This window comes from Scyliorhinus canicula, chromosome 2, assembly GCF_902713615.1.
Source record: "Scyliorhinus canicula chromosome 2, sScyCan1.1, whole genome shotgun sequence".
Lineage (NCBI taxonomy): Eukaryota > Metazoa > Chordata > Chondrichthyes > Carcharhiniformes > Scyliorhinidae > Scyliorhinus > Scyliorhinus canicula.
Genome location: NC_052147.1, coordinates 195,934,659 through 195,959,611, shown reverse-complemented (window position 1 = coordinate 195,959,611; position 24,953 = coordinate 195,934,659). Strand labels below are relative to the sequence as shown.

Sequence of the window (24,953 nt, the reverse complement as noted above, 5' to 3'; positions counted from 1 at the left end):
TGTGGATGGGGTTTTGTGAGGACGTGAGGACCTTACAGTCATGATTACAATTGGGCCCATGTCCCAGTAAATGGAGGTGGGCCTTAGTCTGCCAGCCTTGTCATCTGCTCCCCTCCATTGCTGCCTCCATCCCACCCTGCCTCCCTGGGTCAGAAATATGATGCGCAGGGGCCTGCTTAACAGAGATGGATTTGTGGAGTCGGGAACTTTCCTGACTCATGCTTTCCTTTTCCTTCACATAGGTCCGGCCCCAGGATTCAAAACTGTAACCCTCTCAATTTATATGACTGAGATATACATGGCCTTTGCTGGGCCAGCAGGGATTCATCAACATTTTAAAAAATATTAGTGTGTAACTAGCATTACAATTTGCATATGGGTTCATCAATGATCTATGCAATGTTAGAATAACTTGTAAGCTTTCTGAAACCTATCCCAGTACATAAACAATGGACACTGACTTGTCATTCATTCATTCATTGTCTCTGGCTCCCAAGAACATGCACTAGGCTACAGAAACATTACATTTGTAAATTCAACCTCACAATGAACACAATTCAGAGGTTACAATATTGTAACACTAACTCCCAAGTTGCACTTGGTCAAACACAGAATCACACCTACTGTGTTTTAATACTTTATTTTGTTTTAGATATAAATGCAATCACTTAGCTACACAACTGTTGTTTTCTTAATTCTGTCAATATTGCAGTAAAACAATGGAAAATGATTGTAGTCAGCTGTCATTTAGTATAAATGGCTCCACATGAGGATCCAAGTGTCTTTTAACAGAATATTATACCTGTATCCAGTTGTCAATGGAATTCCAGCCTTTTTCCAGTAAACATGAGGTTTAGGGGTGCCTCCAATCTGACAATCAAAAATGACACTTCCACCTTCAATTAGTTTCTGTACTATTGGTTTCCTGATGAAGAAAGGAGCAACTCCTATGCCATCTTCCACTGACTCAGGGGTAGTACTTGTTCCTGATAGAGTTTCGACTTTCATTTCAACTCTGGAAATAAACAAATAATGAGATTGATTTAGTAGATCATTATGGCCGACTTAGTTTTAATCTGTGTTGGCATATATCGTTATATTGTTTATGTTACAACACGTTAAATACACAGAGAAAAGATCTAAGAATATCTTAATATGGAAAAAAAAAAAGAAAATATCAGCAATAAAAAAACAATAAATTTGATTAATTGTTTTTAACAGTAATATCTAAAGATTGTAAATACCGTTTCCTTTCAGAGACAGCTTGTTCTGATACAGCAAAGGTTTCTTCTCTGCTCTCAATCTCTTCTGACACTATAGAAGCACAAACAATAATTTATCTTAACAGTGCCTTACAATAATAATTTGTCAATTTTTGATCATCTTTGTTAATGTTACTAAATTACGCACCTTGAACAAGAAGATAACATGAACTGCTAGCAGTACCAGCATCATTGGTGGCTGTACAGGTAAAGCGGCCGCTATCCTCTGCGAAGGCCTCCCTGATTGTTAAACTAGAAATGCCTTTTTCAAAGGTTATATGGAAATCAATGGAACTTTCAATGTGGTAATCTTCTCTGAACCACATCACGGTTGGGATAGGGTATGCTGTGATTTCACACGATAGGGTCACAGATTCGCCTTCGACTACAGTGATGTTCTTCAAGCCCTACAAAAAGTATGGTCCAATTAAATTGATGAATATAAAGACTACAATGTGAAAATTGTCTACTTAAAATCTGTTTTCAAGTGAATCAATTACTTACAGATACAAAACTTGGTGGGGTAAGTGGAACCACTGTTGGAATTGGTAGAGCAACTGGTTCTGCGACCTGGAAAAACAGATAGCAAAGTAGTGAGTAAGAAAAGAGACCCTCTTTGACAACTTGTCAAACAGATAAGGGGAATTCACTTTCGCTTTTGTCATTTAATCTCCATACATTCCATACAATTATAGTTCTCCCTTTATATTCTTCTACTTAGCCCTCTTTCCTTATCTCTGCACTGGAGGAAACCCTGTTACCTCTCTAACGTTTCCGGTACCGACTAAAAGCCATCAACCTGAAACACTGGGCACGATCAAACAGGTAAAACCTATGCCCGGTTTTGGGCGAACTTAGCGCGATGCTTCTCGGCACCAGCTTTTCTGTTTTTCCGTCTCACGGAGTTTCTTTCCGCCGAGGTCACACTTGAGTAATTTCCTGCTGTTGAGCCCAGCAGGAAAGGCTGTCTGCAAATTGAGTGCCATTTTATCTGGCTGCCCCAAACTCTCACCAATCCCCTTTCAGCAACCCCACCCCCACCTCTGGGAATACCCCGATACCTCCACTCCACCTGGTAAGGCCCAATCTCTGGCAGTGCCAACTTGGCACCTGGGCACCTTGGCACTGCCAGCCTGGCACCACCACCACCCTTGCAGTCTGGGGGGGAGGAAGAAGTCAAAGTTCCCAGGTCCCAGAGGGAGTGCCAGGGTACCACACTGCGCTGTCCATGACCTCCCAGGGGTCTCTAATGGCCTGGGAACCCCCTCTCAGCTACCAATACAACTGGTCCACGTTATGGAAACCAACACTAAATGGCGCCCTGGCGAGGTCTCCCACACGTGTCCATTAGGTGCCAGGTGCCAGGAGAATCCTGCAAACGCATATGGCTCATTAAATATGAAGATCTGGAACACGCCCAGTGAGGGCGAAATCCAGATCATGACATCTCGCAAAATTTTGGTAAATCTCGTTAGGCATTTCAATTGTTGCAGATCTCGCGAGAGTCTTCTCACGTGATTCAACAGCCACATTCCAACACCAAGTTGGGCGCGACGTGGCCGATGAATTGTGCCTGCCTGACCTGCTGAGTACTTTTCGCATTTTCTCTTTTTATTTCAGATTTTCAGCAATCACAATGTTGTGCTTTCGTATTAGATTTTGGAGTGTCGCGCATCAGATAGAAAAGTGGGAACGAGGTTCCTACAGTGGACTCAATTCTTCAAGCTGTCACACCATTGAGTTCTTATTCTCATAATAAAGAGTCAAGATGTTATATTGCACTAAACAGTTTCACATGAGAGAGGGGCATGATGAAAATATTAGCGGTGTTTTTGATCAGGAACAAAATGTTTTGCACTATTTACTACTGTTAATTTGTGGGAAACACACAAAGTTAGCATATTTAGGGCACACTACTGGGTAATTAACAAACCTGCTCGTCTTCTGCTTCGTATTGATCTTCCTCATGTTCAACATCAAAATCAGCTTCAAGTGAGCCTGAAATACTTAAACCTAGATGCCTGTGCATCTCAGTATCAAACCGTGTCTCATATACATCTGTTCTTTCTCTAAAGTGAGGCTGGGGAAAGACACTCTCCTCCGTCACAATTCTGGCCTCTTTTAACACAGGACGTTTCACTGGCTTGGTAACCTTCACAGTAGAAGATGCAGACAACTCTTTTTCCAGAGTAACAATGGCAGTTCCTGCTATAGAAACCTAACCAAGCCAAGAAGAATAAAGTTACATAATTTACAAATCACTATAATTGTTTTAATGACTGGTCACATGACAGGAGTGGATTGGATTATTAGGTTAGCTGAATTAGATGGTCTTTTTGGAAAACATTGTACGAGAATGAAAATAAAAATGATCAATAGGGGGAAAGGATCTCATGGTTTAGAAAGCATTGAGGTAATAGTGAAAGGCAGATCCAAACAGCCGCGTACAAACAGTTAGGGTTAGGTTTCAAGATCTTCAGTTAATTCTCTATCACTGTTAAAAATTAAATTATTAGTATAAATGATGAAGATTAACAAAATGTACTGTGAGAAGGTAAAACGAATGACAAACAAATAAAGCTAAAATGCAATGTGGCCCAGAATTTGCTGTGTGCAACATCTCACAGTATGCCCCATATATTTATTTTTTGCCAACCCTTCAGCCCAAAAATACTTTTCGCTACAAACTGCTAGAAATGCAAAGTGATAATGACGGGATGATGTCAACATGCATCGAGGAGCTTACTGAAGGTCAGGACCAACACTCAATTTCCTCAACCAATGGGAGAAAGAAACAGAGCTCATGGCGGAAAAGGAAATAGATTGAATTACAATCAAATTAGCTACAGAAAGAAAAATAGAGAGAAAAATTGGATAGAGAGAGAGAGAGAGAGAGAGAAAAAATGCAGGAATGACTGCAAAGTTTCAATTGTTTCTTTTCTGGCCTGGAAAGGTTAAGTTGCATTGCAGGAAATTAAATGGCGAAATGGAAAAGGATCCTTACATCATCAAATGTCAGCCCTAACATCATGCAGTAAATGTAAATGGCTAAATTGTGCAAATAATGCAGCACTTTCTGGAAACTCAGGGGGGTGATTGATGGAGTAGATCCCATTTACACAAGGCTAATGGTTGAGCAATGCAAATTGTTCAACAATTTGTGGTGATTCGCAACTTGCTAGCTCTTCCCCACCACCAATAACACACTAAATTAATAAGTGGGAGCACATTAATATTGCCTTAACTTTCCAAGCAAATTCTGAGCCAATATAGAAAAATACTTTTTCAATCATTCATAAACTTTAAAAATGATTATACTATATGGCAAGGTAATAGGAACCTTGAATATAAGTGGTTTAATACTTGTCAAAAATAGCTTGAGGTATGATATCTGCCATCTCAGTTAAATTAGACTCTGCATGCTCCCTTATTAATTATAGTATCTGTAACTGATTTCTAAAATGTCTCATGTGGTTGGATTATAAAAAATGTTTCCCGTAATGTAAATGATAACAATATCCACTATTTATGTTTTATCATGACATATAATCTAGCCAATCTAGCTCTAAGAACAGTGGGGTAGACATTAGTGGTGAAAAACAAGCACAAAGACTAATTTCAAGAACAAATCCAACACCCAAGATATGCCTGAAAGACAAATGCCATAATACTGGGTTGGACCTTAATCATAAGCACAATGCCTAAGACAACAATTAGGCCCCTTAAATATATAAATGAGGGGTCAAACACCCTTTAGGTCTGTCTTGGAAATTGTGTGACGTTGGAGCTAAGCCTGCATCACACTAGACTCTTCCCCCCCCCACCCCCCAAAAAAAGTAATAAAAAAAGCAAAACGAGTTCCTGTGGAACTTAACAGTGAAAGCAATTGTACCCCCTCCTTTATTGTCACTCTAACCCTCCTTCCCTGCCACCTCCTTCCACCCTCGTCAAGACTTACTATCTTTTTTAAAATGGGGTAAGCTACCTGTGGAGGCAGACTAAGAGCCAACAATTTTCCTAGATAACATTACTGATTTCCAAGGTCTAATTTGGGACCTCTCTTTCAGGCCTGAAATTGGATCTAATGGAATTTCCACTTTAGTGTTACCAATATGTGCGTCAATAGTTACCAATGTCAATATCCACTTCAATATCCAGGCTTATTCCATTAGAAGGCATTGTACTTAGTTATACACTTGTCTCAATGCATGCACAGTACATCCACTGACCTTTCTTACATGGTGGGAATTACAATAGAGAAGTATTTCCCTTAAACAAAGTACATAGATTTTACGTTCCCAATTTCTGTAGCTATATATACTTCATTTTTATTATCAAGTACCTCATTTTATAGACCTGTCTATTTAACATCAATGTCATAAACGTTTTATTTGCCTGCCGCACAGAATTTTCACCCTTACCTCTTGGGTCGGTTGTGGTTTGGCTACAGTGATTTTTGAAACAGAGAAGTGAGGAATTGTACTGGAAAGTTTGTGGTCCAGGTGTACTGCAGATTCTCTTGCTCTTTCAATCTGTAACAACCAACAAAATCTTCATTATTATGTTTAATTCAAAGCACAATGATAAATTGAAAAAAAAATTGCGAAAATGTTTTTCACAGTTAACATTAATAACAGAATCTTTGTGAATGTTAACTTGTTGTTTCATGAGTTAAATGATGTCTAACCTGTGAAATCTGTTTTTCAGCTTGCTCGCCATAGGAAATGTGTGTTTCAGTTGGCACAATAACTGTCGCTTTTCTGACAGTGGTGGTGACAACTTGTTGTTCAGCAGGGGCTGTTCGTTTTTCAGCAGAAATCTCAGTGGTACTTTGATATCCACCACGCTGTGCATATTCATACTCCATTGATGTCTCTTCTGAATGCACTCCTTCAGCATACAAAGGATGTCGAGTACGTGCTTGATCCAAAGCAGCCACAACTTTAGCCACAGCTTCAGCCTTTTTGCCAACTTCAATCTGCAGACAACAAGGGAAAAGTCTGCAAGAGCATTCGTAGTCTAATCTTAACTTTCACAAGATTAACTATGACCTTCAAAAGCAATACCATCTTGGGCTTTGACTGGTGTATCATATTGAGATTTGAAAACAAATTTCTTGTCTACAATTTTCTGGAAGTTTATTTTGTTTTAAAGATACTGTTATTTTCAAAAACTGACTCATTTGTTAATCAAAGGGAACATAATAACTAGGACATTTAAAAATAGGGAACTTTTAGTTTCCAACTTTAATTATCAATGAGTAAAGATTTAATTTACAAAATAAATTGGCATTGCTTTTGACAATAAAAGTGCACACTACACTGCATTTATAACAAATACATTTTGAGCAAACCATCTAAAATTAGATGACATGTGTACATGCAAGGTGGTGCACAATTCACAGAAATGTAGTGATGAAACTAGGAGATATCAGAAAAAGGGGGTAAGTGTGAAACTAAGGGACAAGTGAGAAATGGCAAATCCAAAGGATATAAGTACAAAGAAATTCTAGTGAAACTAAATGATACCACTACAGGGGAGAAGTGGCAAAACTAAAAGGTATATAAAAATATTTAATTGTTACATGATAATTTCACAGTGATTTATTATGAGTGAAAAAGGTTACATGTTTACACAAAATATGTGAATTAAAAGTTATTTTTCATTGTGATTCAATCTACCTGATCCTCAATCAGTTCTGCTTGTACTGTGAACACATGTTTCTCTGATGTACATCTTTCTGCAGTTACAGTAACTGGTTTGCGTACTCTGGCTTGGTCAACAGCGGCTACTACAGTTGCAACAGCTGCTGTTTTTTCTATGTCATGCTCTGTCTGAATTAGTTGCAGCAAAAAATAGATGGATTTTATTATATATGCCATATATTAAAATATAATTTTAAAAATGGCTTCAACATGAATCTGTACTGGAGTAATATTCAAAATGCTGGTTGCAAATTTGAAAAGCATAAACAAAACAAATTTGATTATTAAATCTTTACAGACATAAAGCATTTATCCTATACATCCAAGCGAGAAGTTGGTTTATTTTGCGTAAATCTATCTTAATCCACTTGTGCTGTGTGTTAAAAATTTATTGCCACTAATATATTTGTGTCCTAGATTTTCACACATAATCTAAAGACTGATGTGAATTAATAACAATGTTTTCTTTCTGGCAGAAGTTGATCATCAGAAATAGAAAATTTGCCTTACCTCTTTGCCAGCAGCAACACCGCTCATCCCAGCAGCTGCAGCACTTCCTTCAACCGTGGTAACTCTAGCAACACCAGCAGCACCCGCAGCTCCTTCCACTGTGGTAACCCTGGTCAATCGCTCAACGGTGGTAATTCGAGGAGCACTAATAGTTTGTTCAATTGTAGTTATTCTAGCAGTACCAGCAGCACCGGCATCACGTTCAACTGTGATAACTCCAGCAGCACTGACACCTCCTTCAACTGTGGTAACTCTAGCAGCTCCAGCAGCTCCAGCAGCTCCAGCAGCACTGACACCTCGTTCAACTGTGATAACTCTGGCAGCTCCAGCAGCTCCAGCAGCTCCTGCAGCACTGACACCTCGTTCAACTGTGGTAACTCTAGCAGCTCCAGCAGCTCCAGCAGCTCCAGCAGCACTGACACCTCGTTCAACTGTGATAACTCTGGCAGCTCCAGCAGCTCCAGCAGCACTGACACCTCGTTCAACTGTGGTAACTCTAGCAGCTCCAGCAGCTCCAGCAGCACTGACACCTCGTTCAACTGTGATAACTCTGGCAGCTCCAGCAGCTCCAGCAGCTCCAGCAGCACTGACACCTCGTTCAACTGTGGTAATTCTAGCAGCTCCAGCAGCTCCAGCAGCTCCAGCAGCTCCAGCAGCACTGACACCTCGTTCAACTGTGATAACTCTGGCAGCTCCAGCAGCTCCAGCAGTTCCAGCAGCACTGACACCTCGTTCAACTGTGGTAATTCTAGCAGCTCCAGCAGCTTCAGCAGCACCAACAGCTCCAGTGATTGTCATCTGTCCGTGGATTCCATATCTCTTTTCCCATTTTTCTTCTCTATGAATCTGTGTGGTACTTGTGGTAAATTTGCTTTGTCCCTTTTGTGCTTCAATTGCTGAAATATAACCTTCCTGCTTCCAAGGAGGTATAACTTCTGAAGCAACAACTGTTGTTTGACATTTGCGAGTCAGAACTGGAGATTTGACAGATCTGATAGGTGAGGTTGAGAGTCTTCCAGCTGGAGACACGGATCTGTATTTTAAAAAAATACAGCATTCAAATGTAATAATTACTGCAATGGCGGTTCAATGGTACAATTCTCACTTTCAAAGTGGCAAACCTGCCTTTGATCATAGCATTTTGAGAAATTATTTTTTCCTTGCAAAGAAGATCTTGCTGTATTTAGCAAACGGAAGAAAACATAGAATGGAATTTTAGAGCTCTGTGGTGGTGGGGAGGGAGCTTTAAAATGTGGCAAGTCCACTGACTTCAGAGTGACTAGAAAATCCTGCCAGTGGGAGGAGCCATAAAATTCAGCCCATAAACTCAAAGAAGGAGTTTTGTGTAGAAACTAGCACAGACCCATCTGGAGTAATATGTACCATTCTGTTCATCATGCTATCGAGGCTTTGAAGAGAGTAAAGTGGAGGAAACCTAAACACATACCAGGGATTATGCATTTGAGCTAAAGATAAGTTTACAGCGCCAAGAATATTTACACTATTAATGTAAGAGTAATGAAGAGAAGTGGCTCAGGAGAGACTTCGTTGCTAATTTCAAGATTCTAATGCTATGATATAATTACTGAACTTAGTTTTCTGGTTGACTTCATCATATGCTATAACCAGGGTCATGAGGTGAAACTCAAAAGACAAACGATAAACAGGTATTTCAGATTATTTACTTCACCCGGGCAGTTTTAAAATTTGGCACTGGGCAGATGGACCGCAGTGTCCTTTCCTAATCCTAATCAATTCTGCTGCTCATATCACTCTAAAATAGTTGCCATTCCAATATTTTTCCAATTTTCTTTGCAAACTAAAATAAAACTTCTCAAATTTGAAACTGGATTCAGCTGAATTCAATTTAGGAACAATTTGCATCCAAGCAACTGAAGGATTTCAAGCTAAATGCCCTAGATAGCACCATGAACTTTAAGGTTTGGCCAGCAGGTGGATTCTTGTGTAAATGTAGTTTAACTCCATGCTTTAACTTTGATTGGAACCCCAAAGGGATTGTTTGATGAATTCCATCATTCATTCAGAAATTCAGAGAACTTTTGATGGTTACACTATTATTCCACATAACAATAACAATAATGAATTATCAGGTATGAGCATTAAAATTTCCCTTACCTAACAGGTGAAGGTGCTGGTGCCCTCACATGACGAACAGGAGATGGGGATTGTTGGCGAGTCACTTTGCCAGTCATAGGTGGTGGAGTTGGTGACCTGGACATTGGTTTTGGTGGGATGCGTGGTGGCGTCTTATGATGCAAATGCTGCACCGCGGTTCTGCCATCAATAATCATTTCAGTTGCTGAAGATCTGGCCTCATAGTGAGCTTCCATTTTCTAGAATAACAATAAAAATAAATTGAAATTGTCAGATTATAACAAATAAATTACAGTAAAATGAGATTCAGAGTGAACATCAAGACCAAGATACCTTTTCAACTTGCATTTTTCTTGCCTGGGAAATTTCAGTAGAAGCAATAATCGTTTTTGTCTTTTTAGCAGGTACCACTTCATCATCAGCTGTAGAAAAGAACCAGAGAAAATATAGAAATTAGGAGCAGAAGAAGGCCATTCGGCCCTTCAAGATGAAAATGAAATATGATAATGAAAATGTTGCAATTAATTTTGGAATTGTACAAGGTGGTGGCACAGTGGTTAGCACTGCTGCCTCACAAAGACGAGGACCTGGGTTCGACCCCAACCCCGGGTCACTGTCCATGTGGAGCTTGCACATTCTCCCCATATCTACGTGGGTCAAACACCCACAACCCAAAGATGAGCATGGTAGGTGGATTGGCCATTCTAAATTGCCCCTTTACTGGAATTTAAAAAAAAAAAGAAATTGTTCAAGGTATTGTTTCAATGTGTGCAAATAAAACCATCAAACAAATACCTTGGATGCGGAGCTCGGCGGTAGAAGTGGCACGTCCAACATTGTTTGTGGCAGTCACGGAGAAGGTTCCAGAATCCTCTGCATAAACTTCAGTAATTATTAAACTGTACAAGTCGCCATCTTGTACAATCTGGAAGTCGGGAGAACTCTGGATTTCTGCTCCTTCCCTGTAGAACTTCACCACAGGTGTAGGGATTCCAGTTACACGAACGTCCAGTCTAACTTTGGATCCTTGTCTCGCAGTCATGCTTTGTAGTCTTAGTATAAAGTTGGGAGGTGCTGTCTCTGCTGAAATATGTGAAATAAATTTCTCAATTTAAATTCTTAGGTGTCCTGGATTATGTTATTATGTAGCAATCTAATTAATCTAAATGACAAACACATCACACTTGAAATATGTCACTACCACAACAGCTGATTGTTTTCTGATTCAACTTTGTGATGAATGTAAGAAAGTCATATTTTATATTTATTTGCAGTAATGTTATTAAAACTTGGGTTAAGATGCATACAGACAGTATAACTGCTAGAACAGTGATTCAGGTGTCATATAAGTTAGGTAATCATTTATTTTCAGGTAAAGTGTTCTGCTAATAGATTTTGAGAACCATATACTTGTTTACATATAGCTAGGTAATGGAATATAGCTTTGAAGGGACCCTGGGATGTCGATAATTTATGAGGGGATCCTCATAATGTGTTTGGTCCTGGGTAAACAAGTGAAGGAACATCTTCTAAGAAGAGACAAACAAATGCCTTAAACTTTGGGCACAGTTGATTTAGTTAATGGAAGGAGCCAGGTCTGTCTGAAGAGTCAGTATGTCCCAGAACTTTAATCTGAACTGAGTTGTTTCAGTTGGACCTGATGGTTCTCTCTCCAAAGATTCTTCACAGAGAAAAATAAGTAAAACCCTGGTTGTTAACTTTACTCATGAGTGGTATTTAATTTATATTGGTGTGCTTAATTGGAATATAGAGGCAGGTTCCCCGAAGTTAAGGTTTCTTCTTTTCTTGTGTAACTGTTAATTGTAAACCTATTTCTTTGTTGTGAACGTGGTTAATTTTGTGATTAAATTAAAGTTTGTTTTAACATAAAAGATACTATTGGTCAGAGTTAGCATTCCTGTAGTGCAGTAGCATTTGCTCACAGTTTCAAAATTGAAAAAGTTGAGTTCCCGCTCGCGATCCTAACAACTTGCTTTGCCTTTTGCCCTGAAATAGTGTTTTTAGTATTCTCCCATCCAATGTTCCCCCTCTGTGCTTCTTGGGGCTCCCTATTTGTGCAGTTCCATTGTAGGGGGCGGGGAAAGGGGGGTGGGGGTCCAGGAATGATTGTGGGGATAACTCATTTTCCGCAATGAAGTAGTTTGGGTATCTTCTGTTTGTTACAGTAACTTTCCAATTGTAATTTCTATATAGAAATGAAATCATGCAGACTCTAGCTCAGGCCAGTTATCTGTACTATCAGTTTACAACACCAGTAATGAAGGTAAAAAATATGTCCTTTATCTCTAATTGGTTAACAGCATCACAGAAGATTAACTTGTTCGGTTTTACTTTTATTGCTTTTTTGAACTCAAGTTGAAGGGTGTTAGAGGCTAACGAATAGAGATTGGTAATTTTCCAAATGATGCTCCAAGAGAACATCATCTACTGAGGGTACATAATGGGAATTCAGTTGACAATTTCCATGATTTTCCATCCATTAATACCAATGGATGAAACAGTTCAACGGATACACAAGTTATAATTTTCCAATATTTTCCTATATTCTAGAATGGTTCTCAGCAGACTGGAAGTTAGCAAATGTAATGACTATTTAAGAAAGGAGAGACAGGTACGGTAGCAGGGGCAGCACGGTAGCAGGGGCAGCACGGTAGCATGGTGGTTAGCATAAATGCTTCACAGCTCCAGGGTCCCAGGTTCGGTTCCCGGCTGGGTCACTGTCTGTGCGGAGTCTGCACGTCCTCCCCGTGTGTGCGTGGGTTTCCTCCGGGTGCTCCGGTTTTCTCCCACAGTCCAAAAGATGTGCGGGTGAGGTGGGTTGGCCATGCTAAATTGCCCGTAGTGTCCTAAAAAGTAAGGTTAAGGGGGGGGTTGTTGGGTTACGGGTATAGGGTGATTACGTGGGTTTTAGTAGGGTGATCATTGCTCGGCACAACATCGAGGGCCGAAGGGCCTGTTCTGTGCTGTACTGTTCTATGTTCTATGTTCTACATGCCAGTTAGCCTGACATCAGATGTTGTGAAAATGCTGGAACCAACTACTTACAATCCATATTAATGCCTTAGGCAAAAAGATCAGGAGTAATGTATATCCAAGTTTGCTGACATTACAAAACTCGGTGGAAATGTAGGTTGTGAAAAGGACACAAAGGAGCTGCTAAGAGATATCGGATGAGATCTTTCAGCTATTCACGCTAGTAGGATCTTTCAGACCCTCCAGCAGCCCACTCCCACTAAGGCGCACCCTCACTGGGGGGGGGGGTGTGGGGTGGATTCAACGGGAAATCTCATTGGCAGTGGTGGGACCAGAAGATCCCACTGATGTCTAACAGCAGGCTGCCTCCAGCCATCAAGGAACATATGGTGGAGAGGCCAGAGAATCTTGCTCCACACATAGGTTAAGAGAGTGGGCATCAAGACGGCAGGTAGAGTGTAATGTGGGGAAATGAAAGGCTATCCATGGTGGTAGGAGAATGTAAAAACAGACTCTTCTTTTAAACTTGCAAATGTTGAGGCACAGAGGATTGATTTGAGGGGCAATCATGAAGTGAATCAGATGCACGAATGAAAATGTAACCAATTGAAGGGGAGATCAAGACCATGATGTTTGTTCGACCAGTTCCTTGACAATACTGAAACGTATAACATAAAGATAGCGCGTATGGGGAACTGAAAGTCTCATCTTTGTACTGGACTCACTTAATAATTGTATTCACATGCAGCCCTATCACATCTTCTCCGGGGTTCTTCAAATAGGATGTAATACTTGAAATAAGTTTGTTTTAGTTATTCAGATGAATGCAGATGAATGTCATTTTGAGCACAGTAATCTATCACAAAGCAGCAATGAAAGCATAAGCATTTATTTTGATGAGGAAGGTGCAATAGCACGCATGATACCTACGGGGTGGGAATGAGTACCTTGCCTGTGGTTTTGCAGAGTATGAGCTCTGCCACTAGGGATGGGGAATCTCTATTAACCTTTGTATAAAAGTTCGGCCAGTAAAGCACCAACCAGACCAGGAACCGGGTTGAGGTCTATCAGGCAGTGTATATATTGTGCTGTAAATAAAACAATGTTTCTTTATTTTACTCATTATGGACTTCCCGTGTCCTAATTAAACTGACAATGAGGATGGGATCTTCCTATGGGACACCAGGGTCATTGTTCTGGTGAAGGGCCAAACTATCATGTTGAAGGACCTTCACAACGGGCACCTGAGTGCCCAAAATGAAGATGCTGGCGAGAATCTATGTCTGGTGGCCGGGTTTGGACACGGATATCAAGACGTTGACCCCACAATGCTCTATTTGTCAGGAGCACCAGAATCCCGCCGGGGCAGCACCCCTACACCCTTGGGAGTGGCCGGGACGCCCTTGGACTCACGTACCCGCTGGTTTTTCCAGTCCTTTCCAGGGTTTCATGTTTTTTGTCCTAGTAGATGTCCATTGAAAGCAGCTGGAGATCTACTAGATCACCTCCCAGGAGGCCATCAAGTGATTCGCATTTCTTTTTACACCCATGGAATGCCTGAGGTGATTGTGACAGCTAACAATGCCTCCTTCACGAGTGTGGGATTTGCCACGTCCACACTACCCCATACCATCCGACATTGAATGATTTGGCAGAGAAGAGTGTACAGACAGTAAAACAGGAGCTAAAGAAACAGACTTTGGACTCAATGGACACCAGGCTCACAAGATTTTTATTCTTTCTAGGACCCTGCTGCATGCGGTAACTGGGGCGGTCCTTGCTGAGATGGTAATGGACCGTTGGCTTTGCGCGTGACTGAGGGTGATTATCCCAGACATTGGCGCAAAGGTGCACCATAGCCAAGATTTGCAAGGGCGTTGCTGCGATTCCACGTTGACCTCTTTGACACTTTGCATCTGACAATGCGATGTTCGTTCATAACTTCAACGACAATACTTGCTGGCTGTCTGGGCTTGTTGTCCGCCAAGGACCAGTCTCTTACCGGGTTCGGGTCAGGGGGCAATTAATGCAGCAGCATTTGTATCACATTCACTCACGGAGGTTAATCCCTCGTGAGGGCCCTCAAAAGAAATCTGTCCTGGATCTCTATTAAGCTTGGTATAAAAAGTCAGCTAGTAAGGCACTAACCAGAACAGAAACCCAGTAGAGGTCTACCGGGCAGAGTATATATATTGTATTGTAAATTAAACTATGTTTATTTATTTTACTCGGTGTGGACTTCCCGTGTCCTTATTCAAGAAAGTTCTTTAATATTTTTGTTACCATCTGGAGCAGACCTCATTTTAATGTCTGGTCTAAATAAAGGCACCTCTAATAATTCCACACTCCCCGTAAGAGTGCGATGAATGAGTCAAAATTATTTTCAAATGATCCTCTGTTAACTTTGAATCAGTTTCTCTTTTAATTTATAACCAATTAGCATCTGGTCTGCAATGCATTTGAAAATAGAAATCAGAATCCAACATGGAGTCAGAAGTATCTAATGGATATTATACAAGTTTTGTGTATTATGATGCAATGTCCCACTCAATTCTAACCTCACTCCCAATCTCATAAGCAGACTCTGAGAACTCAGTATTTGTACTAGTCCTCCGGCACAGATGCACCCATTTGGTCATGCTCACACTTGTTTTACTGAGTTTGCAGCCCAAAGTGGCAAACTATGTGCTTACATAAATGAATGAGTTATGGGGTGATGTAGGTTTAGCCAGAGACAGAGGTAAAAGGCCTGTTGGTGGTTTTGGGACACTCACCCCTCAAATGGAGTATATAGGAATCCCAAAGGAGAAGGGACTTTAAGCAGTCAGGTGTCACTTCATGCTGCCAAGGTTTGCAGGTTAGGTGGGGGGGGGGGGGGGGGGGGGGGGGGGCGGGGGGCGGGGGGGGGCGGGAGCTGGGGGGCAGAGGGGGAAGGGTTAAAGAAACAGAGGCCAGGGCAGCACGGTGGCCTAGTGTTTAGCACAACCGCCTCACGGCGCTGAGGTCCCAGGTTCGATCCCGGCTCTGGGTCACTGTCCGTGTGGAGTTTGCACATTCTCCCCGTGTCTGCGTGAGTTTCGCCCCCACAACCCAAAAATGTGCAGAGTAGGTGGATTGGCCACGCTAAATTGCCCCTTAATTGGAAAAAATAATTGGGCAATCTAAATTTTTTAAAAAGAAACAGAGACCCCTGACCATAGAAGATTGCTCTTGCAGAAACTCCCACATATGGACTCACACTACAACTTCCAATGGTGGGGGTGGTGGAGGGGGGGGGGGGGGGTGGGGGGGCGTGGGGGGGGGGGGCGGTGGGGGGGGGGGGGAATGACTGTGCTGTCCAAGAGGGATATCCCATTGGCTCTCACTGGATGGGTGGGAATGAGACTAATGAGTCTTCCAAGAGACCCGTCCCCCTCCTCATTGATGGGAGCTTTCTGAGCATCTCAGTTTTCCAGAGGGACCTTAAACCACATCTCTCATTAGTGCATGCAACTGGGCCAAAAGAATATCTGAAAATAGCCTGTTCTTTAGGTGTCCTTGGTACACAGGACATCGGTCACTGAAATTGAGCCTTCTTGCAACCAAACAGGGCCGTGATATAGTTTTGTAATAAGTTATGACCTGTTGAAGATATCTCAACCCACAAATGAGCTTTATAAAACAGTGAATATTTTTTGGCTTTTTTAAACAAAAACATGGGTTTGCCGTTTTTAGACTAAATCGCTTGATTTTTAAGAGTTTCTTTCATATGAAGAGGTTGGCATCACACTGACAAAGTGTGGGGAAGAATTTTTGGGTCCAACCAAGCATGGGAAGTAGTCAGACGGGGCCCAAAGATACCGACACTGGAGTTTCCAACCACCTATGCCAGGCACCAGCCATTTGGGAAGCGGTGGATTCAGGGCTCAGCATAGAAATCTGCCGCCAGAAGGTGGGTAGCCAGTGAGGCTCATTAAGAACTTTTTAAAGGCCACTTTCAAGGGGCCGACTGAGATTTTTCAACCTCCAGATTCTCAACATGGCCATGGACAGTTTAATTGTCTGGAAACAGGCATTCAGTGGTAAGCTCCAGGCAGGCTTTGTGTGACCACGCCGGTCAGATATCAAAACCCCTGAGGTAGAATGCAGTACTTTTAACTAATTTAAAACATGTATTTTCAGTCTATCATGAAGTCAGGCAAAAAACTCAGCAGCCTCCATGGCGGCTGTGTATCTACACATAGGTGGACCTTCCATGTACTTTATTTATGATGTGGAGATGCCGGCGTTAGACTGAGTTGGGCACAATACGAAGTATTACAATACCAGGTTAAAGTCCAACAGGTTTTTTCGAGTCACTAGCCTTCCGAGTGGAAACATACCTGTTGGACTTTAACCTGGTGTTGTAAGACGTCTTACTGTACTTTATTTGATGAGGGATTTGCAGGATATTTTCACTGGCCTCTGTCTCCCTAGCCCCTCCCCCGCAGTTCGCTCCCTGGGCGAGTTACCTGTCACCAGCAGCTCGGCAGTACTGGTCGCTTGTCCTGATCCATTGGTGGCTCGCACAGAGTACCTGCCGCTGTGCGCGGGCGTCACACGAGAAATTGTCAGCTTGGCGCGGCCGTCGCTGAAGGAAATCTCGGCGCCCGGGAGAGCAGCAGTGGAGAGAACCTGGCCATCTCTGAACCAGCTCACCTCAGGAACCGGCAAACCTGACAAAACACAAGAGTACAAAACAGGGTTCCAGAAAAACGAATACAACTCACACAGACGGAGACAGGCACATATCACTGCAACCAAGATAAAGAATGTCTTTCAAAAAAAAAAAATCAAACATGGGAAAATAGTTTAGAAATACAACAGAGATACATTTCAGTTTCATTATTCTACTTTGATTCGTTAACACTCTTTGGACCGTTTGCTGTGTTTATTTATAAGTGCATCTTGACAATAAATTAAGCAATATCTTGATGCATTTTTCCAGCATGGGTTATCTATATCGTTAAGAACGCCGGGTGACTGTAATGGGAATAATTATTACACCGATTCTTGAAATGTATATTGAACAACGAAGGCGACTGCCTAATTAATTCACTCTCGAGAACCGGGATGTGTAATCTCCTCTGCTGGCTGTCCTTGTACCTGTTTGAGTTGAGGTGACATTTAGCAAATAAAATGGACTTACCACTAATATGCGCTTCAAAGAGTGCGGCACTACCCTCCAGTGCCACAACACTCTGAAGCGGGTGTAAAAAAGTCGGAGCTTGTGTTGCCATTTTTGTAGGCACTCTTTAAAACAAAAGAGAGAAACATTGATGGTTAGTAACGGGCTTCCTTGGTTATTATTTCGAAGAATGAAACGAATAAACATTTTTTTCCCCTGAAGTCATATTTTCATATATGACTGACACGGGCTGTTCGTTAAGATCGTCAGTGGCCAGAACCCAACTTAATTTGAACGTTGCCGCACATGAGCCATTCGTTTCAGACTAATAAATCATTTACGGGCCAGGATTATTTTTGTGTATGTCTGCAATTTGCTGTTATGCTCAGTTTAACTTTACGGAGCTTGATTAAACTCGCATGTATTTTATAATGTCGATTCAGTGACTACAGCAATATCCATTTTAAAATATTTGGACTGTGAGTCAACTCAGTACAACTCCACTGATAACCTGACTTAACTTCTCATGACATTCCTGGCAACTCCGGTGGAATGTTTTAAAAGATAGCTAAATAAGTAGCAGTGAGGTGCTGAGCACTCCTTGTGTACTAGATCACGATGCTCCCTTGTAAAATAATTGTTTCAATAAACTATTTCTTGGGTTAAAGTGAACAAATTAATACTTTATGCACATTATGTTTCAGTTGTTGAAAATATTTTGTTCCACTTCGACCTACAATTTTATAACCTTAGATCTAACGAAACAAATATGTAAATCTGATCTTGAAGTTTAAAAGAACACAATTACACCCACGTATTCGTTTAAATAAAAAAAAACAATGATGCAACCACACGTGAAAGAACATACGGAAAAAATAATTTTTATTCAGAATAAATACTTAGTGAAAAGTAAATTAATTTGCAACAATTTATAAATATGATTCTGAGTTTCCTAAAGTAAGGATTAACCATGCAGCTGGCACAGAAAAGGGTTGTTCTAAATTTAGCTAGGTGACTTTGATTGACAGTGGACAAGTGTGACATAGCGAGTGGTGCAATTAATAGCTCAGTGCTGATTCCCTTAAAAAGACATCACTGCTTAGCTGATACCAAATGCATAAAATCAGTCCTATTTTTAGCAGTTCTTAATTTATCTGTCAATAGCATAACCTTGAAAACTTTTGATTACAGTCCGAATATTTTTTTAAATCTAGATTTAAACTACTGAATACAATTTGTCTTCAAATATATTATTGTTCAACAATCCATTTCATGCTCAGAGTTTCATTGTCCAGACTTACAAATGATTTACTAAGGTATGGATAAACATATCTTAAAAGTTGGTTTTCTCAAACCTTTACTCAAAAAAGTATTTATTGCTTAACATACAAATTCACCTGAGTTCATTTTATTACCATGAAAACAAAATGCTGTTTTAGAAGAAATACTGGTTTACTAACCTGAATTGTCAAGAGTGCCTAAATTATAGGGCTAAGCCCAAAGGTTTTAAAGCTTCGGCAACCACCTCGTTATTCAGAATTTTGCCAACAATCCACTGAGAGAATGGAGCTTGCCTCTTACTAAAAGGAAACAAAACTACCCGGAGGTTCCATGCAATCCCTACACCCGAGGCAAGGCTGGGAATGCCTGAACCGCTCAGAAGTGCTAACATGGTGGTTTTACCTTATATACCACAACTCTGTTGAAAGTATGCAGCACCATTTCTTAGACACTTCTGATTGGCCATTACAGCAAGGCATCATGGGATAATGAAACCATTTTAGGCAAGCCAAAGTTGTCTGTCACTTTGCTTTTATGCAGACTGTGCTAATTTTGGCACATTAGATCGGAGTGTTATCCAATGCCCGTGGTCACAATTCTTAAATTTAATTCAAATACGGTCATCACTTTTATTTTCTCATTTTCCTGATCTTTACTTTTGTGTATTCCCATTATCACTAAACTGGTAAAGAATTAAACCCTTACTAACCGTGCATGACTGAAAGCATCAATCATTGCTGACACATTGATACTAACAACTGCTTCTGTCAATCACTAAATCAGATGGACAGACTCTGCACTCCAAAACAATTGATCAAGAGTATTCTTTTAAATAACTGTTGATAAATAGTTATCCTTCAAACACAGAAATTCCCATTTTAACATAGGACTTCACATTTGCTTCATATTGCTGGTACTACTGCAAAAGTTAAAATAAAAGCTATTAGAATATGCATTCAAAATGGATGAGGATGTGTAATTCAATCTGATTGTAAAAAAGGACTGAATGTAGTCTGTGTTTCCTTGTGCAATGGATTTTTATACAAAGGTTATAATAGTAAAATGATTGAACAAAATAAAGAAAATGCACATAGTTAAACAGCATTTCAGTTAGTTATATATCATGTGGTCATATAGTCATAGTCATAGTTATGCTGCAGAATTTCAAAGAAAATACTTTATATTAACATTTTGTAGAAACACTCTTTGGCATCGATCTACTATGTGGAGGTCAATAGTTGGAAATTAATAAGGAAATGTGGAATGCTAAAAAATGAAGTACTTTTCAGATGATAAGGGAACCCAATATTGTGTATAAGAATATAAAACAGCCTAGAATAAGAAAAGGTTTTTTGTGCAGCAAGCCTATTTATTTCACAGTACAATTTTTACCCATTAAGGATATTAAACAATAATTTAAATAATCAGTAAAATAATAATAATAACTTATTGTCACAAGTAGGCTTCAGTGAAGTTACTGTGAAAAGCCCCCTAGTTTCCACATTCCGGTGCCTGTTCGGGGAGGCCGGTACGGGAATTGAACCTGCGCTGCTGCCTCATTCTGCATTATAAGCCAGCTGTTTAGCCCACTGTGCTAAACCACTCAAAATAAACATTCTGAAGAATTTCTTCCTGATGACCAATAATATTTCAGCAAAATTTCAAAATATTTAACTATCTTAATAGTTCTAAAATTCAAAGCTCCCTATGATCTTAGTAAAGTAGAATACTAAGGCATGGATTTAACGATAGTAAAAACAGTGAAATTGTCTGTCTTTACCATTATTATGCCTCTAAATGTGACAGCAATATTTGGAATCGACAGACAGCGTGTTAAGCATGGAAATAAAAAGGTTGCTGCCAGTGACACTATGGTTCTCCATAGGGTGCACTTTTCAAGTGCCCATAAATGGGAATAAATTAGAATTTATTGAACTAATAAGAACTTCCCATGTTGGACTGTGATATCACTGTTAAAAAATACTCTGAATAACATATATCTTGTTAATGAGGAATAACGGACTTCCGGTGGCGGCGATGACGTAGGAAGCCGCACATTTGGGAGCTCCCGATTCAAACGGACTTTTCGGCTCTTTTTGGAGCCCAAAACGGAATTTTTTCGACGTCTCCCGGTGGGAGAAGGTGTGATGATCAACTTTCTCCACATTTAATGCCTCGAACTCAGAGTGGAAAGCGGGAAAAAACGGCAGCAGCTCCCCAGAAAAAACGGGGGAAGGATTCCAAAATGGCGGCCGGCAGAGCACCAGAGTAGTGGAGGCTGTGGGTGCAGGAGCAGCAAGCTGCTCTCCTGCGCTGTTTTGCAGATTTTAAGGCTGAGGTGCTGAGCTCTCTGCAGGAAACGAATAAAAAGCTTTCGGAGATTCAGACCACCCAGGGTGCTGCCATCCAGGCGTTGCATGAGCAGGCCACTGAACGAGAGGAGGAGGCCGTGGTCCTCGTGAGTAAGGTGGAGGGGCACGAGGCACTCCATAAGAAGTGGCAAGACCGCTTCGAGGAGCTGGATCTCCGCATGAGGCGGAAGAATCTGAGGATCTTGGGACCTTGCGGAGGGGCTGGAGGGGTCGGATCTGACAACCTACCTGGCCATGATGCTGAACTTGCTAGTGGGGCAGGATCTTTCCATCTGCCCCTGGAGCTGGAGGGAGCCCACAGAGGACTGGCCAGGAGACCTAAGGAGAATGAACCCCCGCGTGCGGTGCTGGTGAGGTTCCACCGGTTCAGTGATCGGGAGTGTGTGCTGCGCTGGGCCAAGAGGGTGAAGAGCAGCAATTGGGAGAATGGGGTAGTACGGATCTACCAGGATTGGAGTGCGGAGGTGGCGAAGCGGCGGTCCGGGTTTTATCGGACGAAGGAGGTGCTCTATAAGAAGAAAATAAAGTTTGGAATGTTGCAGCCGGCGCACTTGTGGGTAACTTATTTGGAGCGGCTTTTGGAGGAGCAGGTGGAGGGGTTGGGGCGCCGATTGAGCTGGAGGAGCTGGTTAAGGGGATCGGGCAGATGCAGTCAGGGAAGGCGCCGGGGCCGGATGGGTTCCCGGTGGAGTTTTATAAAAAGTTTGTGGACCTAGTGGGGCCCCTGCTGGTGCGTACAATTAATGAGGCGTGGGAAGGGGGGACTTTGCCCCCGACAATGTCGTGGGCGCTGATTTCTTTAATATTAAAGAGGGACAAGGACCCCCAGCAGTGTGGTTCATACAGGCCCATATCTCTCCTTAATGTGGATGCCAAGGTGCTGGCAACAATCCTGGCCACCAGGATAGAGGACTGTGTGCCAGGGGTTGTGCACGAGGACCAGACAGGTTTTGTGAAGGGAAGGCAGCTGAACACGAATGTGCGGAGGTTGTTGAATGTCATCATGATGCCGGCGATTGATAGGGAGGCTGAGATAGTGGTGGCGCTGGACGCGGAGAAGGCCTTCGATAGAGTGGAGTGGGGGTACTTATGGGAGGTGTTGGGGAGGTTTGGATTTGGTGAAGGGTTTATTAGATGGGTGAGCCTGCTATATGAGGCCCCGATGGCGTGTGTGGCCATGAAGGGGAGGGGGTTGGAGTACTTCCGGCTTTACCGAGGGGCCAGGCAGGGTTGCCCCCTGTCCCCCTTGTTGTTTGCATTGGCAATCGAACCGTTGGCAATGGCATTGAGGGATTCAGGGAGGTGGAGAGGTTTGGTGCGGGGTGGGGAGGAACATAGGGTGTCGTTGTATGCTGATGACCTGCTACTGTATGTGGCTGACCCGGTGGGAGGGATGCCGGGGGTGATGGAGCTGCTAGCTGAGTTTGGGACCTTTTCAGGCTATAAACTTAATCTAGGCAAGAGTGAGGTGTTTGTGATGCACCCTGGGGACCAGGAGGAGGGAATCGGTAGGCTCCCGCTTAGCAGGGCAGGGGAGAGTTTTAGGTACCTGGGGGTGCAGGTGGCCAGGGACTGGGGGACTCTTCACAAGCATAATTTCACCAGGCTTGTGGATCAGATGGAGGAGGAGTTCAAGAGGTGGGACATGCTGCCACTGTCGTTGGCGGGGAGGGTGCAGTCCGTCAAAATTACAGTGCTTCCGAGGTTCTTGTTCCTCTTTCAGTGCCTGCCCATCTTCATCCCCAGGGCCTTCTTTAGGAGGTTGACTAGCAGTATTTTGAGCTTTGTGTGGGCGTATGGGACTCCGAGAGTAAAGAGGGTTTTCCTGGAGCGAGGGAGGATAGAGGCGGGCTGGCGCTGCCCAACCTTTTGGGGTACTATTGGGCGGCCGATGTGTCAATGATGCGTAAATGGGTGATGGAGGGGGGGGGGGGGGGGGGGGCGGCGTGGAAAAGAATGGAGATGGCGTCTTGTAGAGGTACGAGCCTGGGTGCCCTGGTAACGGCGCCGTTGCCGCTCTCTCCTAAGAGGTATACCACGAGCCCGGTGGTGGCGGCGACCCTAAGAATCTTGGGACAGTGGAGACGGCATAGGGGGGAAACAGGGGGCTCGATGGAGGCTCTATTAGGTGGAAATCATCGGTTCATCCCGGGGAACACTGATGGGGGATTTAGGGGGTGGTATAGGGTGGGCATCAGTAATTTGAGGGACCTGTTTATTGGCGGGAGGTTTGCGGGCCTGGGGGAACTGGAAGATAAATTTGGGCTCCCCCAAGGGAACATGTTCAGATACTTGCAGGTAAAGGAGTTTGCTAGGCGACAGGTGGAGGATGGACAGAGTGCTTTCGGGGGTGTGGGGTCGGAGAGGGGAAGGTGTCTGACATTTATAAGTAATGCAGGAGGTGGAGGAGTCGTCAGTGGAGGAGCTGAAGGCTAAATGGGAGGGGGAACTAGGGGAGCAGATAGAGGATGGGACTTGGGCGGATGCCTTGGAGAGAGTCAACTCTTCCTCTTCATGTGCGAGGCTTAGTCTCATCCAATTTAAGGTGCTGCATCGGGCCCATATGTCTGTGACTCGGATGAGTAGGTTCTTGGGGGTGAGGACAGGTGCACCAGGTGTCGGGGAGTCCAGCGAACCATGCCCATATGTTTTGGGCATGCCCGGCACTGGAAGAATTCTTGAAGGGGGTGGCGGGGACGGTGTCAATGGTGGTTGGATCCAGGGTCAAACCAGGTTGGGGACTCGCGATTTTTGGAGTTGCGGCGGAGCCGGGAGTGCAGGAGGCGAAAGAGGTCGGTGTTTTGGCCTTTGCTTCCCTAGTAGCCCGGCGGAGGATCTTGCTGCAGTGGAAGGATGCGAGGCCCCCAAGTGTGGAGACCTGGATCAGTGACATGGCGGGATTTATAAAATTGGAGAGGGTCAAATTTGCCCTGAGGAGGATCAGTACAAGGGTTCTATAACGGTGGCAGCCTTTTCTGGACTTTCTGGCTCAAAGATAGGTAGTTATCTTGGTCATTGGCAGCAGCAACCGGGGGGGGGGGGGGGGGGGGGGGGGGGGGGGGGGTAAAAAGGAGGGTGTTCTTTATTGTTTCTATTTTTTTATATGGTTATTTAACTTAATATTGTGTTAGTTTAAGTGGTTGTTCATTGAGGATCGGTGAATGTTTATGACTGTTATCATTATGTTATTGTTGGTTCGGTGCGGTTCGTTGTTTATATAAATACAAAATTTTCACTAAATATATTTTAAAAAAAGTTAATGAGGAATAACTGGAGTTTTAATGGGTGTACTAAATCATAACTACTGCTGAAGTATCTCTCTGGCCCAGGAATATTTAATATTCAAAAAGGGAAGGTAGAGAGAAAGCAGGGGAATATAGACCAGTAAGCCTAACATCGGTAGTGGGGAAATTCTTGAATCCATTCTCAAGGTCTTTATAGCGGAACATTGAGAAAGCAGTGTCAAGGATCAGTCAGAGTCAGCATGGATTTATGAAGGGGAAATCAGTGCTTGACAAATCTGTTGGAATTCTTTGAAGATGTGACCAGTACAGTTGACAAGGGGAGC

General features: G+C 42.6%; 1 protein-coding gene across 1 annotated transcript in view; it reads right to left on the bottom strand.

The window, feature by feature from the left end:
• LOC119961858 (titin-like) overlaps positions 1-19,379 on the bottom strand; it is a 408,409-nt gene extending 389,030 nt beyond the window's left edge. Inside the window, 15 exon segments of the mRNA XM_038789292.1 lie at positions 803-1,015; positions 1,245-1,314; positions 1,411-1,669; positions 1,767-1,832; positions 3,196-3,480; positions 5,684-5,794; positions 5,950-6,240; positions 6,944-7,096; positions 7,478-8,510; positions 9,614-9,831; positions 9,926-10,014; positions 10,388-10,675; positions 17,077-17,280; positions 17,754-17,857; positions 19,193-19,379. Of these exon segments, the coding sequence (XP_038645220.1) occupies positions 803-1,015; positions 1,245-1,314; positions 1,411-1,669; positions 1,767-1,832; positions 3,196-3,480; positions 5,684-5,794; positions 5,950-6,240; positions 6,944-7,096; positions 7,478-8,510; positions 9,614-9,831; positions 9,926-10,014; positions 10,388-10,675; positions 17,077-17,280; positions 17,754-17,844 (3,371 nt within the window). The 5' untranslated portion in view covers positions 17,845-17,857; positions 19,193-19,379.
• Between the last annotated feature and the right edge of the window lie 5,574 nt (positions 19,380-24,953).